Genomic DNA, 17,252 nt, shown 5'->3' on the forward strand with positions numbered 1-17,252 from the left:
CATACACGTAAAATTATTTTGTTTTAATCATGAATGACAAGAGACTTCAGATAAAGTCAATTTACAATCTGGATGAAAAAATCAACTTCAACGAGAAATTTAGCAAAAAGCAATTCTAAGAAAATAAAATGCTGGAACATAAAGTCCAATAAATCAGCTCAGTGGACAGCATCACCCACAGACCCAGTTCTACATATGAGGTCTGGTGGGCCTGGCATGAACACCGAGCAGCCGGATCTCGGAGTTCAAGACCATCCAAGAGACATGAATTCCAGGGTAGCCAGAGCTACAGACCACACCTCCCCACAAGAGGAAAAATGTGGAGCCACAAACAAACTGGCTATAGCAGTGGCAGGGGGACAGGAAGTACATCTATATTCTGTATTTAAAGACATTTCCACCTCACACTGCTGAAAGGAATCTGCTGTATCTAGTATATGTCCACACAATCAAGGTTGGTTCTAGATTAGCACCCACCACCCCACCTTGCTTACAGGACAGATCCAAGGTTGGCACTGGAAGATGTTAGCTAGACTCAGGGTCTAAGAGCCTGAGCCCCGACATGCAGAGAATGCCAAGAGATGGTGACAGACAGACATCACACGTCTTGGAGATCTGGCTGAGTCCCTAGAGCAAAGGCACAAAACTGGACTCTAGAATGACAGGCTTTATGGCCCACCACCACAGCCCTACTGGAGGCTGACTGGAGAGAAGGCACAAGACAGTTCTCATCAGACTCTATTAAAACTGCTGGTTTTGAATAAAGAGTCTAAGGGCTCAGGTAGGTGTGGCAGCACAGGCCACTAATCCCAGGGCTCCAGAGGCAGAGGCAGGCTGGTCTCTGCCTGAGTTTGAAGCCGGCCTGGTGTACACTGTGAATTCCAGGCCAGTCAGGGCTATATTGTGAGACCTTGTCTCAAAAGACAAAAGCAAATCAAAACAAGGGTTTCACTTTGTCTCCACCCACTAGACTTTGTGACGACGGATGTCACAAGGGCCCTAACAGGCTTCTGGCATGCAGTAAGCACAGATTAATTTAAAACCCACCATGTTGAGAATCGCAGGTATCTCTGGCACTCAGCTGTGTTGTATGTTACATACAGCAGCTTGCTTCTGAGCACATGCATGCGGATTGCACTACAGTACCCACACACCAGCAAACACTGCTGTGGCAGCCTACAGGACACAGTCCCTATAGCCAGCGAGATTTCTGAGCGCTTGTGAAAAAACTCCAAGTATCCAAGATAGGAGGTTTGAGCCTCTTTTCTTCTGGAACATGGGTTGTTCCTGGAATGTGCTTTTGAGCCACTCCCAGGTGTAGGAAGTAAGACTGGGTTTGCTGCAGACTATACACGTGGCTTCAGAGAATGGGGTGTCCTTCTGACTGTATACAACATGACTTCATCTAGCCCTCAGAAGATAAAGATGACATGAATACAGTTGGTTACTGTCTGACTTTAGTCTGTGGGGCACGATGGGATTACAGGTGTTTGCAAACTGCCCCTGAAACACCTCAGACAGACCTGAGGCCGTTATGTTCCAGACTGCAGAAGAAAAGGGAAATAGTGAGGAGGAGTTTCTAAACCTCACATGCTCCTTCAAGCTCTGGTGTCGTTTCAAGTGTGCTCCCCAGGCCTTGCCCAGATGGTGGCCCCCGCGGCAATGCCTTCCTTACGCAGGTGGGCCAGCAGCGTCTCCCCAGGGTTTCTGCCGCACGTCCTTGCTGTGTGGAGCAGCTGGAAGGCCTTCCTCCAGACTCCCGCCTGGACTTCCCTCACTGATGGGTCAGGACCTTTTCTTCCCCTAAATTGTTCTTTTTTTTTTTTTAAATTTATTTATCATTTATTTATTATTATACAGTGTTCTGTCTGTATATTTGCACGCCACAAGAGGGTATTGGATCTCTTTGTAGACGGTTGTAAACCACCATGTGGTTGCTGTGAATTGGACTCATAACCTCTCCAGCCACCGCCCCCCCCCAGTTGTCCTTGATCAGTCTCAGGAATGAACCTAGAACTAGCCAGTCCCAGGGCCCGTGGCCTCTCAACCTGAGTGCCACTTGCTAACACTCCCCTACTTCCACCCTGTTTTCTCTGGACCCTTGGTTTGCTGTCATGATTGGCAGATACAGGCTGAGGAGATGGCTTGGTTGCTCAGGTGGCTGCCGCACAAGCATGAGGACCTGAGTTCAGGTCTGTGATTCCAGGCCTGGGAGTGTGGAGACTGTCAGACTAGCCTTTAGCCTTATCAGTGAATTCCAGGTTCAGAACAGTCTCAACAAGCAAGTAAAGGAAGCTGTGACCAGGGAAAGAAATATGGCATGTCTTCGGTCTCTTCACACAAGCTTACAGATACACATTCCCACGCTGACAAGCATGTTCACTACACATAAACACACGGGGGGGGGGGTCCGACCCTCTAACTCATTAATATGCACTCTTGGCGGGACACAAGAACAACACCACTCCCAAGATAGTTAAGTGTCTGCTCAGATGTTACCTAACACCTTGCACGAGAATGCCACTCCCACCCAGCCGGGCTAGACTATCACGAGGCTGTGCTCCTCGTGCTGGCAGGCAGGATGTTTTGTGCACTGTCCTCCTACACAGCCTGGCTCCACTTCTGTCAGCAGAAGACAGACTTGCATTTCACTGCTATAGTTGAGGGGCAGAGATCAAAGAACATCTGACCAGTAATTATTCGGTGAGTCCAGGCTCCTCCAGGACACCGGTACTCAGCCTGTGGGGCGAGACCTTTGGGAGTCAACCACTTTCACAGGTGGTTAGGGTTACTGCATATCAGATATTTACATTCAAATTCTTTTTTTTTATATTTATTTATTTATTATGCATACAATATTTTGTCTGTGTGTATGCCTACAGGCCAGAAGAGGGCACCAGACCCCATTACAGATGGTTGTGAGTCACCACGTGGTTGCTGGGAATTGAACTCAGGACCTTTGGAAGAACAGGCAATGCTCTTAACCTCTGAGCCATCTCTCCAGCCCTACATTCAAATTCTTAACAGCAGCAAAATTACAGTTATGAAGTAGCACTGAAAATAATTGTATGACTGGGGTCACCACAGCACGAGGAACTGTGACAAAGGTCGCAGTATTAGGAAGGTTGAGAACCACTGCTCGAGGAAGACAATAAAGAACAGCATATGACATCACTTCCATACCTACCCAGATAATGTCAGAGAAGGAAGAAGAAGAAATGTAAAACAAAGCAAAATGCTGTAACCCAGAGGAAATGAATGCAGTGGTTGATGGGAAAGTATATTGGATTATAAAAAGGTCAAGTAACCACTGAGGTAGCACAAACCGAGCCCAGGCAGGACAGGAGCGGGAGAGCATGCAGAAAACCCAGGACGAGCGAGCTGCTAGAACAGCTTCCCACAGCATGTTCACCGGACAAAGCATTAAAAATGGCCAAGCAAAGGGGTGCCTAACAACAGTAAAGGGGAGGTCTAACTAACAAGATTAGAAAAGGCTGTTAAGCAACAGTCTTGGTACTGGGCTTACCAAATTTCCTATCACTCTATGAAAGAATATACAATAAGCAGCTATTTCCATGTCTTATAACCACTTTTTGGCCATGAAATTTTTTTAAAAAAATATTTATTTATTTATTATGTATACAATATTCTGTCTTTATGTATGCCTGCAGGCCAGAAGAGGGCACCAGACCTCATTACAGATGGTTGTGAGCCACCATGTGGTTGCTGGGAATTGAACTCAGGACCTCTGGAAGAGCAGGCAATGCTCTTAACCTCTGAGCCATCTCTCCAGCCCCCGCCATGAAATTTTTGTAACACATTTTTAGTCACCTGTGTTATACTTTGCTAATTGTTTTGTCTATTACAGTCTCGCGCTACTCACTGGTCATTTCTGTCTTTTGTTTCTGCTCTGTGGTATAATGCTTTTGTTTAAAATGCCAAAAGACCAGAGGATAGGATAAGAAAAAGAGGGAATATTTATGTCCCTCTATCGCAGAGGGTCAGCCTGCTGGACAGACTGGACAGGAGGGTCAGTGTAAACCCTTTCTTAGGGAGCATGGCGCTAGACTGACTACCAGATATGACCTGAAGAATCAGAAACTGTTTAAGGTCTCTGCTGAAAATGAGCTAAAAGTCACAAAGAAAAACAAGGCGTAAGGCTAAAAGTGAAGCATCCTGATGAAGTCCTGAGAGGGTGGACCCATCAGTGTTCGTGAACACAGGCTGCTGGGCAGTATGCTGCTTGTGAAACAGCCAATGACTGATCACAACTCCAAACTGAAAGGAACTCTGAATACTCAAAGGCCAACTGTAGACACTTTAAAATAGAAATGGCATTAATGTTTTAAAGATGTGTGGCAAAACATCTACGGTGGATTCACGGAAAATGTGAATACTGAAGATGTTTTAAACAAGAGCAACAAGTGAGACTCCAGGTGTTCATTCTTCTCATTCATGTAGGCTGCGGTAAAAGATGGCTCTTACTGTGATGAAGACAATGTGTACAACACCGCAAAACTGCCTCTAGACAGCACCCGCAACCGCACGATGGGCTGACTGAAGGGCTAGGCTGTGTGCATTCATACCAGAAGTCAAGTCAGTTATCAAACAGAGACTTCTGGGGACCCCCCCCCCCCCCACACACACAAAAAAAAAAAAAAAAAAAGGAAAAAAAGTTGTTAATGAGGCAGAGGACTCTGGAGTCAGTCACATATTCCCACACATCTCCAGAAGACCCACTTCCCAGTTCCTGGGCTGCCTTTGAGGTTTCTCACCTGAATAACAATACAAGGAACTTTAAGAGTTTAATCAGAAGCAGTACTGCAGCTGAAAGCGGAAAGTTTGCTGTTGATCTGGGGATTCTGGCCTGGGGGTGTGGTTTTCTCCCACTGTATTGCTGTGTCTGTCCTATTTCCACCAATTATGTGTGACGGTGTAAGGAAATGGCTGTTCACTGGTGGCATATATATTCAGCCAGTTATGGTGATGTCAAACAGCCAGATTGTCCACATAGGGAGGAGAGATAGTGCTTTCTGGTGAGCCAGTGGATACAAACTTTGTTCCACCCACAAAGTGATTTAAAATACCATGTATAAGGTGTGCATAAAACAACGGACTTTATATCTAGTCTTGGGGCATACTCCTTAGATATCTCATTAGCACATCTACTCTAAAATCCAAAACAACTGAAACTTTTGGCTCAGAGCATTTCAGACAGAAATGATTTCAACATAACATGACGTCGGCTGGCTGTAGTGAATACTCCCCCCCCACACACATTACCTGTGGACTTCAGGAGCAGGGTCAGTTCTTGGCACTCTTATAACACAAAACGCAGACAGATGAACTGTGTTCTGGGATGTTTCTGCTATCTTGTCCCATCACCCTGTAACGACGTCAATCTATCCCCACAGGCTGGTGATCACTGTGAGTTTAGGATAGCCAGAGGTACACGGTAAGGCCCTAGATAATAATAATCCCTTTCATTACTATGGTTAAACCAAACTTGAAATCCAGGAGTATTTTTTTCCTCTTTAGTCTTTTCATACACAGGATCTCACTGTATATCCAGACTGGCCTCAAACTTTGGATCTCCCCCATTACAGACATGCACAACCCCACCTGGCTTGAGATTAGAAATCCTGAACACAGACAGACCAGCCATCATCTGTCTGACTATTTGCTATCAATTCCCCCTCTACTCTTTACTCAAATTGTTCTACAGAACTTGGTGTAAGAACAACCTCTGCCTGCACTCACTTCTACTCTGCTCTTCTCACAGGGGTCAAAACTGCTCAAGTTGAAAGCATCTAACCTGCTGGTTGGCTCACTGTCCAACATTGTACTTGCAGGACAGGGTGGCCCATGCTATTATAGTACTCGGGAGCCTTATTCAGGAGGAGGACCAGGTTCACTCAGTCTGGGGACACATACATACTGAATTTCCGAACAGTCGGTCTACAGAGTAAGACCCTCCTAAGAAATACCCAACTTTTCATAAAATTCAGGATAAATCACGCCAAATAGGCTTTTTATTAAGATGTGTTGAGAAAAAACAAAGACATCTTTCTACAAAAGAGGCAAGACAAACCAGTGTAAAAGCTGGAAATTTATTGTTATTTTGTGATTAATAAATCAAGCTGGTATGACACTGCCCCTTGTGTGGTGCCATTCACCAGTACAGAAGTCTTTAAAACAGACAGACGGAGGCATAAGGCAGAGAGCAGAGACACGAACACTATCCTTGCCAGCCTCCTCCAGTCCCGCCTCCACCCTGCCCTCTGCACATGCTTTCTGCTTGGGGAAAGTGTCACAACAGTGCGCAGTCTGGGGCAACCTGGTCTCCCAACCTTTTAATAGCAAGCAACTTATACAAGTTATGAAATTCATCTTCTCTTTCCCTTGATTTTATTCATCTGAACTCATCTGAGATTATTTGAACATTATAATTTTGGATAACAAGAGAATACAATGACCTAAGAGAATACTGAACCAGAGCCAGCCACATATATCACTGACCTAAAGCTGTATTTTAATTGGTCCCGAAGGAATGTATCACCTCAACAGTGTGAGAGTTAGGCAAACAGAATTTCTTTGGGGAGGAAGAAAGAGGCTACAGGATAGCCAAACTTACTCAAAATTGTTAAAACGGCTCTTTGTTTTCCACCAGACTGACACTACTATATGCATAGAATCTTCACAGAATCTTGGTTGCCAGTATTACTTAGTTCAGACTGGCCCAATCCAGAATAGATTCTGTCTCACCCCTCCCCCACCCCCTTCTCTGAGGCCCTGAACAGCACGACATTCAACTATTTCATAATAGAACTAGGCAAACACTTCAGAAACAAGTGGCTCACTAATCATTTTAAATCCAGGTACTGCCTATGAATGAGAAAGCTGATAAACCCAAAAGATAGCTCTACTTCTATATGGCAACTAAAACGGAAACACCAGCACTTTCAGTGAAAGCAGCATTTCAATCAAACACAATGCTGCTTAGACACGCACGGGGAGCAGAAGCCCCGGCAAATGCACTGGAGTATGTTACAGTGCTCCTTCAGTCTGCACAAAATAAAGGTAATTTACAGCCATTATGTAAATGTTGAAATATTGTTACATTATATTGTCTGTACAATTAAATGTCCCTATAGTGATAACCAGAATCAGTTTTCTTTATTGTCCACACAGCTGACTAAATGGCACTTCTGCTGAGAGATGTTTATCAAAGATGCTGTAAGAGTCTACACAATTGAGAACCCTTATTTTACGTTTCTGGTTACAGGGATTTTGCTTAGACGACCTAAAAATGTGCACTAGTTTGTACTGCACACACATAAGCAGACTGTCAGTAGTAGAAACCTTACAGCGTTGTTAGCAAAAGTACATGCCAAAGTCACAATTAGCAATACTGTACCACAAACCATGGAGCGCAATGATCTGCTTTGTAATGCCTTTATTCTACATAAATTACTACCATGGGGTTATGTTTAAAAAGCAAGTTAGTTGGACAGATGCAGGACAAAAATTTGTTCACCCAATTAGAAAAGGTGATATTTTAAAAAATTACAATGAATGCCAAGTGTTTGATGCATGCAGCAGCCTTAACTGAAAACATTGATTCCCACTGTTCCAAAGAAACAGACGCCCGCACACCCTACCGCACTCCACCTCAGATGTGTCCTATTGGTTTCCTTTACAACAGCACAGAATTCCAATGAAATAAAGCAGGTTATTTTAAAGATTTAAGAGCCGTTATCAAAAATAAATTACATTTTTTTCAGGATACAGAAATGCTGCTATGATGGCTGGGAGCCCAGTAACCTTTCAATGGCTGCATTGATATCGCCCCCTGTTGCTATCAGTGCTTGCAAGTTTGCTTCACGGTTCAAAAATCCCATGGCACTGAGCTGCTCCAGTTGCTGCTGGAATCTGACTTCTGGACTCTGCAGCTGTTGAAGAGAGCAGAGAAGCACATTCTAAGGAGAGGCAGTCTATGCTAACCTGAGCCACTGCTCAAACACATCAACTGCTTTTTAAACAACGAATGCTGGTCTGTCGAGCTCTCTTTAAATTGTTACCTGTGCCCTGAGATACATACACTATATCTGGTTATTAAAGAGAATGAACTTACTTAACTAAAATATACAAGACCTCCTACAATTATTTTATGAAGAAAGTGGACATTTTTAAGTGTTAGTCTATAATTTATCCTTACATATATATGTGCATATTTACTTCAAATGAGCAAAATATGATTTAAATAATTTAGCTATAATTTTAAATATCCATCATATTTAAAAGTTGTTTAGAGTTTTATCATGACAAATAGACTATATAATTCTGCCTTTAAAAAAAAAACTTAGAGACTGGAGATGAGTGCTTGGGGCCTTGGATTTGATTCCCTAGGTTCTCTTTCTCCCTGTCTCCCACAAAGAGTACAACTGGCTTAATAAATCCCCTGGCTTAATAAATCCCACCACTGTAGAGGCTTGTGAACAAGCAGGAACTCGTCTTAAAGCCCATGCCCAGACAGCTGATGCTTTCTCTGTATTGACACTGAATGTGCTTCAATTGTGATACACCACTAACCAGCCTGGTTGTAATCATGTGTTATATGTGCACCATGTGCATGCCTGATGCTCACAGATGTTAGAAGAGCCCTGAGACTAAAGTTACAGATGCTGTGACCCACCATGTAGGTGCTGGGGATTGGATGTGGGTCCTCTGGAAGAACAGCCAGTGCTCTTAACCACTGAGCAAATCATTTCTCCAGGCCCCCTTACTGGTAAATTCTTAGTAAAGACAATACATGTTCATAGATGCAAGACTAAGGAGTCCACACACATTAAGTCACTACAGGAAGTGCTGGGGGAGGGGACAGGCTAGAATAGGAAGCCTAGATACAGTTGTTCTGAAATACTGACAATATTTTTACGTTTTCTCTGATAAATCTTTATAAAACCTATTTCAAATGACTTTGAAGAAAGTACTTCAAAACTCCCATTTTATAAGGCTATTTCTAAATACTATGACATTAGATTGAAGCATTCTTTTCTTTGGTGTCTGATATAGCAGCAAAAGTAACAATTTCTGTAATGCATGTCTTTGGATATTGTAATATCCTTGAATAGTACTTTTCATTATCTGAACACTAAATGGCTGCTGCTTTCTTTTTGCCTTTTTGGAAAATTCTATACTTAGGCTAGGAATGCAGAATCTGTAAAGAAAAGCATTGTCACCTGAGGATTCACCCCAGCAAGAGCTTGCAGCATTTGCTGGATAAATTGCTGGTGGCCTGGCTCGGTGGTGCCCCCTGTGGGGCTCGTGTTTTCATTAGGTGCAGAGCTAGGTGCGTTGTTTCCTGACGAGCCTCCAGAATTGCCTGCTGCCCCCAAGCTAGGAGCAAACCTAGGGAGAGCACACACAAAGGGGGTGGAGTCAGTTACATCTGAACATGATACTGGCTAAGTTATTTTCTTAAAAGTAAGCAGATATATAACTTTGAAAACTGACTAAGAAATAACTCAACAGCCAAAATAAAATGCCAAATGATATTAATTCTATAATTCTCACAGAAATGAACCATCATGTGCTTTCAAATCTCTCCCAAATAAGCCTACCCTGGGATGAGGCCGGGGGCTTCTGTTGCCAATGTCTGCAAGCCCTGCTGGATCTGCAACAATGCCTGCATGGCTCTAGGGTTTGACATCGCTGACAGTGTGTCAGGGTTCTGCATCTAAGGAAGAAGGAAAAGCAGTGGTTACCAAAGCATTAAAAGCAAGGTAGGTACATTTTTCCAACTTGGCTATATTTTTGAAGAAAACCTAAAACCTTACTCCCAGATAGCAGTATATTTCTTCCCAAAATACACACAAACTCCTCTTTTGACAGCAAATTCCACACATAGGTCATTACTTGACTCAGTTGCAAGCCTACCATAAAGGACGTTTTCAGAATGAAGACAATTAAGAGCAATCCCAGAAGTCACATTTCCCCCTTCTCCATCAGAAAAAAAAAAAAAGAAAAAAAAGAAAAAATAACTATTTCTTAGCAGCTCCAAATGTACAACGTATTGGATGGCGGCAATATGGTGGAAGCTGTGTGCATCTTCTGACCACATGCTGTCTGCTGCTAATCTAGCAATGCTGCCAGTCTGCCACCTCAGACAATCGCTCCAAAGCTGAACCAACAGTGTCCTGAGTGTAGCTTCCTCACTTTCAAATACCCACGCCTGACTGACGAGAGGGCAATGAGCTCACTGCAGCAGACCGAGGACAACGCTGACCGTGGACAACGACTGGCTGGACTAACCACCATTTCAGCCAGAGAGCAACCCTGAGAACTACCAGCTTCAAAAGCACCAACACCACTTTTATGTCTTGAAATAATACTGTGACAATCTTGGGCACTACCTTTTTTAAAACCTCCTTGCTGTGACAACAGATATTTTAACCTTCCTAATTCTGGCTCTGAGGACATGAGGTCTACTCCTTGGAGAACAAGCACTCTACTAATTCGGAAGAGACTGAGACACTACAACAAAACCCAACCTGTGACGTCAGAGAGGGCAGCTCACTCAGAACTAGTCCAAACTCTAGTGGATGTACCACACGAAAGCACTTCAAGGGCAGGAAAGGGGAAGAAATGGCCCATGATATTAAGGAAGCACTCTGCATCCTAAAACCTCATGGTCTAAGCACAGTCGGGAGTGACATGGGCTGGGAAGACAAGGCTCAGTGTCTGCATGTGTGCAGCACCACAGGCCTCTACTCTGCGCCACCAACAGGAAGGAGGACACGTTCATCATCAAACCTCTCAAGCAGATCATTACAAAGACAGCAGCGTCTTTTCTTACTCACTTGTTGGAGGAAAGTTGGGAGCTGTTGTCTCATTTGTTCTTGAAGCTGAGGATTTCCAGCAAATAGGGGATTATTCAGCATCATCTATGGGGCAAGTGTTCAAACAATTTTAACTGGAAATATCTGAAACAAGTAATGTAGCTGGTTTAATATTCTACCTTCCTCCAAATGCCTAAATTGGCACTGAAAAGGGAGGAAGGGAGAACATAAATAAAAAAGGAGCAGGAAGTTCTATCCATAAGGAGCTGGGGGAGGGGGGAGAGAAAGGAGGAAAGGAGGAAGGAAGGGAGGAAGGGAGGAAGGAAGGGAGGAAGGAAGGGAGGAAGGGAGGAAGGAAGGGAGGAAGGAAGGGAGGAAGGAAGGAAAGCAGGCAGCTTCTCTTTCACCAACAATGGTGGATGATGGATGTCATGTTGGGCCCTAAAAAATAAAAGCAATTGTTTTGTAGCCTTTTCCTTGAACAAAGGTAAACTTCTGCCTTTGGGGGGAAATCTGGGAGTGCTAGATTCTCAGGAAGACAATGCTTTGGCTACACTACAGAATAAAAGAACATTAATATGTAAAAACTTAGATATGGCTTGCTCAGAAACCTCAACACACAGACAGCAAGCACAGAGAAATCAGATCTGGAGCCACTACTATGTGCCTGCTCGTCACTGCTAACAGTTGATATTAGGTCCAGAATAACCACGAGACAGCAACCAACTGCCAGAGAAATGGAGCTGCTAGATGAAAACCAGCCCAAACTAGCACCATCAGTCCTCTGGGAAAGTGTTAAAACACCTAAGACCCAAAGATGTAAATGAGAACACCAAGATTAACATCTGAATTCCACCTCACTAGCAGCACAGGTAGAAAAGTGGGATTCCTCCAAACCTTCAAAGATCATCATACAGTCAGCAAACCAGAGACTGCTAAGTTCAAAGGAGACAGATTGTGTGTCACTTTCCAATGATTGACTGATGAACTGTTTACCTGTCCAAAGTCTAGGGAGGAAATGAACTTTGCCCTCAATTAGGTAACCATACTGAAGAACAACTGTATGAAAATCCTATTTTTTAAAAAAGTGTTCTCCCTCCTTCAAAGTGGGTTATTTAATTTCAACATCATTGAAGTAGAAAAGTTACTGTTTAATGGACAGAGTTTCAGAGTGAGCAGCACATGAAGCGGGAGCTGCTCCCAGCCAGAAATTCCCCTTTATTCTTCCACACAAACACTGCTTTACTGTGGGCTATTATCCTGTTATCATATTCCCCTTTCATTTAGATTATTCAACTAGTCTAGAAAAACCCTGTGACAGAAAAATCATCTTTTTATTTATTATTTCAACTAACTTACCTGAACCTTCATAATACAACAATTAAGGTTTTACATTTAAAATATTTTAAATATTTAGGTTTCAAAAGACCAACTATAAACTTTAACCATCTGATGCCGAGCACACTGTCAAGGTTTTAGAGTAGTCACTGATGAAAGAAACCACCTAGCACTGCCAGGGGTTTGCTTTAAAGATAGAAAACAAGTGTGTAAGGCAGCCGAGTTCTTTATAAACAAACTTACATGGAATATGCTTACTTAAGATGAATTTTAAGGATAAGATACACACTATGTTATAACTGAACACATACTTGAAAACACAGGAAAGGGTCACTTCACACATTTCCACATGTTAGCTACCTAAGTGACGAAAGTGGCTGAGGATACATTAGCATCAAACATTTAATTAAATAAATTCACAAGACCAGCTTTCATAAAAATAAACCCATGTTTTAAGATAAAAGTTCTTAGGTTATTTGTTGTTATGTAAGTCATCCTTAAGGATCCACCTCAAGGACACCTGCTATACACCCTTGTGCCAATGTGGTTTCAGAATTTTGAAAATAAAAACCATTCATCTAGCATAAAGACGTTAACGAGAGGACTATAAAGGAAAGCACCCTAAATTCCTAACACAGCAGTAACCTCTGTGGACGACCAGACTACTTCCCGCCCTCCACAGTTGCTGAGGTCCAGAGGTCGGTGCTGCTCTAGGTGGCATAGGACAACACCAGAGAGCTGACACGCAAACAGCAGATAGGAGGAGGGGTGTCAGGAGAGCAAAGTCTCTAAAAGCTTCAGTGCTTTTTTTTTTTTAAGCACATCTCATCAACAAATAGCAGAAATAAATGTTCCAAGTATATATGAAACAAAAGTCCCCAAAAGCAGGCGATGCGGGTCTCCATCTCTAATGTGCTGGGAGAGCACAAAACAAATGTGCCCAGAGCAGACTACTCAGCTCCCAGGACTCTGAAACACAATCACACGCTCACCTGTGCAGCAAGGTCAGGGTTCTGGCTTAGTGACTGCATCATGCTTCTCATGTATGGGGCAGACAGCATGTTCTGCATAAGCTGTGGGTTTTCAGTTATTTGCTGCAACAAGCTTTGCATTCCTGGTGTGTTGAACATACTAGCTAAAAGTTTATTTAAAAACAAACAAAAACCGGATTAAGACATATTAATATTTTAAAACAGTGTATACTGTACTTAAATTTTAGCTACTTAAAGAGGCATATGGCCATTTCCTTAGCAACAGGTTCACTTTATGCAATTTGGTTGCCCATGGTCAACCACAGCCCCAAAACATGAAATGATAACATTTACAAGTAACAGTTAAGTTTTCAGAAGCATGAGAAAATGCAGTCCCCCTACTTCATCCCGTCCTCCAGTAGACCCATGCCTAGCAAGGGCTGTAAGCTGGTAAGATCACGTTGTCTTTCAGATCTACCCTTATTTTACTTGACGACTCCTGGCAGGGGCACTTTGGAGGCACCAGAATGCAGATAATACTGAAGGAAAGAAAATGCCGGCACAATGCTAACTGAACTATTTATTTAGTTCTTCACTTCCACTCTCGTTTTTGAACTACTGTCCCCTTTACCTGGCTTAAAACATTTTACTATTTCCACTTGTCTTTCTAATTTGCTCTAAGTCTTGTGTTTGTGATGTACCTATATTATCAAGTTTCAAGTTAGCTTTTCCACATACCAAAGTTCAAAAATATCTTAAGAGAGTTTGGCAAACTAAAGCCGACAGGACCAATCTGGCTTTTACAACCTATTTTTTAGATAGCCCACAAAGTGAACATTATTTTTACATTTTTAAATGATTAAGAGGAAAACTTCTAGTGAAGATAAATATTTGCAGACTGTGGAAGCCATTGAAATCCGTGCTCAGTGACTGTCAACTGTCATTCTGCAGCAACACTAGCTACGCTGACTCTACTGCTGGGTGCTCTGACACTAGAAAGGCAGAGGACACCTAACGGACTGTGTCACAGCTGCTTCTGACGGCTTTGCAATGTGCCACAAGAAACCTCTCTAGCACCCCACTTTTCTTTTTTTTTTTTTTTTTTTTTTTTTTGGTTTTTTCGAGACAGGGTTTCTCTGTGGTTTTGGAGCCTGTCCTGGAACTAGCTCTGTAGACCAGGCTGGTCTCGAACTCACAGAGATCCGCCTGCCTCTGCCTCCCAAGTGCTGGGATTAAAGGCTTGCGCCACCACCGCCCGGCCACCCCACTTTTCTTAATTACAAATGAGAATTAATCATACCAGAAGTAAAATAAGCTGCTAATATCATGGGTTTAAGGCACAGTAGAGTATGGATTACTTTACCAAATGAAATAGCTGTTCCATATCAAAAATACAACACACATAGACATTATCAGACAAACACATCACAACATTCCAGTCAAGCATGAGAACACCCAGAGGCCGAGGAAGACTGGAAAGTTCTAAGCTGGTCTGTGATACATGATGAGACCCAGTCTCACAAAAATCAAACAGCAGGACTGTGAAGATGGTTCAGCAGTTAGAAGTTGGACCACATTTCAGAGGACCCAGGCTCAAGTCCCAGGACCCATATGACAGCTCAGAACCATCCACAATTTTAGTGCTAGATGCAAAGCCCTCTCTGGCCCTCAGACATTGCATGCATATGGTACAGACATATGCAGGCAAAACACCCATACACATAACAACTCAACCTCAAACCAACATCCTGTATTATTCACAGGAGAACAGAGACCAGAAAAATACAAAATGAACATGAAGTATCTCAGCAGAACTACAGTTCTTCAAATATGCTGTAACCAGTTACATTTTCAGGGGCACGTCAGGAAAGGACAGTCATATACTAGCAGTAACTACAGTAACTAATTCACAGTTAATTATACCTAAATTGTACAGGCACATATGTTTGGAGAAAGTAAACACAACCTTTTGGGGAGAACAGATGTTTTCCCCAGAATTAAGAACAGTAGACCCAACACCAATATTAAGTTAACATACAGTGGTAATGATTCTGAGTAATATTTTCTTGGCTCTTAAAGGTCAAGACATTACTTGTAGTACCCTGTCTTAGGTTATTTAGGGAATCACGAAGTTTGAATTAAGGAAGAAATTTAACTCCTGGGCTAAAGATGGCTCACTGGTTAAGAGCATTTGTGGCTCTTGGCAGATGTCTCAGGTTCAATCCCTAGCACCCACATGGAGACTCACAACCATCTGTATGTAACCTTAGGTCCCAGGGACCCAATGGTCATGGACACAGTGCACAACTTCCATATATATAAAGTAAAATCTTAAAAACAAAAACTTCTTGGTCTTTTATGAACTGCTCAGGGAAGACTTTTTTTTTTTTTTTTTTTGGTTTTTTCGAGACAGGGTTTCTCTGTGGTTTTGGAGCCTGTCCTGGAACTAGCTCTTGTAGACCAGGCTGGTCTCGAACTCACAGAGATCCACCTGCCTCTGCCTCCCAAGTGCTGGGATTAAAGGCGTGCGCCACCATCGCCCGGCTGGAAGACTATTTTTTAAAGACACCAAGGATCTAGTGTTTGAGGCCAGCCTGAGCTGCACTTAGTACTTCTTAAAGATAAAACAGCAAAGTGAGAAAACACTACCTCAATGAGACCTAAAACAGAATCTGCTCAAGTAAGCTATATCTGATATTGCTAAAAGGGTTTGCTCAGGCCAATTTAGAGGTCTTATAAAAGTGTATTTAAGGCCTGGCTTATTCACTATAGGCAAGTCCTGAGAAACTTTGATTCCTGCTGCTGAACAGCAGACATCAATGATGACCACCACTCACTCCTACAAACCTCGTCAGCTCAGGTCTACCTTGTCAGTATCCTGATGTGCCAAAGCATGGTATCTTGGCAGAAGTACAGCAATATTTTATTAGCTCATGGATGAGATTCATCTTTTTCTAAATGAGAAAGTCAATGTCATGAAACCCTCAATAATTTTAGAAATCAGCTTTTCCCAGAAACTGCAGTGGGAACTCCATGGACTCAGCGTGCTAACTCACTCTCACTGTAATGAACTAATTTGTTGTTGTTTTGAGACAGGGTTTCTCTGTGTATCCCTGACTGCCCTAAACTAGCTCTGGAGGACAGGCTGGCCTTGAACAAAAAAAAAAAAACCTCAAATCATTTGGTAGGTCCACCCAAAAATAAGCCAAGTAGACAGTTGAAAAAGTTCATCATCCTCTGGCATCAGGGAAACGCAAATGGAAACTGCTTTGGGATTCCATCCCACTCCAGCTAGAATGCTTAAAAAACACTGGCGAGGAAGGATAGGGAGGGGAAGAGGAGACCTCAGTCACTGCACATGGGATAAACTTGTGCAGCCACTGTGGAAATCAGAGTGGAGGATCCTAAAAAACTGAAAACAGAACCAGCACATGACCTAGCTACACATTTTTTGGTATAGATCTGAGGGACTCTTAAGAAACATATTGTGTTACAACAGCCAGGCTAAAGAGCCAGCCTAAATGTCTACCAACAGACAAACAGACATAGAATATGTAAAATATATATGCAATGCAAGTTTATGCAACTGTAAAGAAAACTACAACCTTCAGGAATATGTATGGGAGCTACTAGAAACCCTTATGCTAAGTGAAATGAGGCAGACATAGATATGTTTTCTCTCACATAGAGAATTAGATATATGGCTGTTTAAACCATGGGACTAGAAAGGAGATCATAACAGAGGTGAGAAATAGCTGAATACATGCAATAAAAAGGCAGAAGTTGGGATTAACTGGGAAGATGGACATGGGGAGGACAGAAGGGAAGAGAACAAGTAATAACTCGTATAATACTCACAGGCACAAAGCTGTCACTGTGGGACCCAATGCTTTTTATTTACTTTTATTTGTATTTTGCCTGCAATTATGTTTGTGTGAGAAAGTCAGATCTTGGAGTTAGAGACAATTATTAGCTGCCATGTGGGTGCTAGGAATGTGAGCCCAGGTCCTCTGGAAGATCAGTCAGTGTTCTTAATCACTGAGCCATTTCTCCACTACTTTTTTTGCTTTTTCAAGACAGGGTTTCTCTATGTAGCCTTGGC

The 17,252-nt window shown here is 42.7% G+C and overlaps 1 protein-coding gene across 2 annotated transcripts in view; it reads right to left on the reverse strand.

The window, feature by feature from the left end:
- Positions 1-6,096: 6,096 nt before the first annotated feature.
- Ubqln1 (ubiquilin 1) overlaps positions 6,097-17,252 on the reverse strand; it is a 40,846-nt gene continuing 29,690 nt past the window's right edge. Inside the window, exons 7-11 of one of the 2 annotated variants that reach the window (XM_057787352.1) lie at positions 13,172-13,314; positions 10,863-10,946; positions 9,624-9,739; positions 9,243-9,411; positions 6,097-7,952 (exon numbers count right to left, since the gene is read on the reverse strand). In XM_057787352.1, the coding sequence (XP_057643335.1) occupies positions 7,800-7,952; positions 9,243-9,411; positions 9,624-9,739; positions 10,863-10,946; positions 13,172-13,314 (665 nt within the window). In that variant the 3' untranslated portion in view covers positions 6,097-7,799. The remainder of the gene's footprint in view (positions 7,953-9,242; positions 9,412-9,623; positions 9,740-10,862; positions 10,947-13,171; positions 13,315-17,252) is intronic. The other variant, XM_057787353.1, reaches the window with a different exon arrangement.

This window comes from Chionomys nivalis, chromosome 13 (genome assembly GCF_950005125.1).
Source record: "Chionomys nivalis chromosome 13, mChiNiv1.1, whole genome shotgun sequence".
Taxonomy (NCBI): Eukaryota; Metazoa; Chordata; class Mammalia; order Rodentia; family Cricetidae; genus Chionomys; species Chionomys nivalis.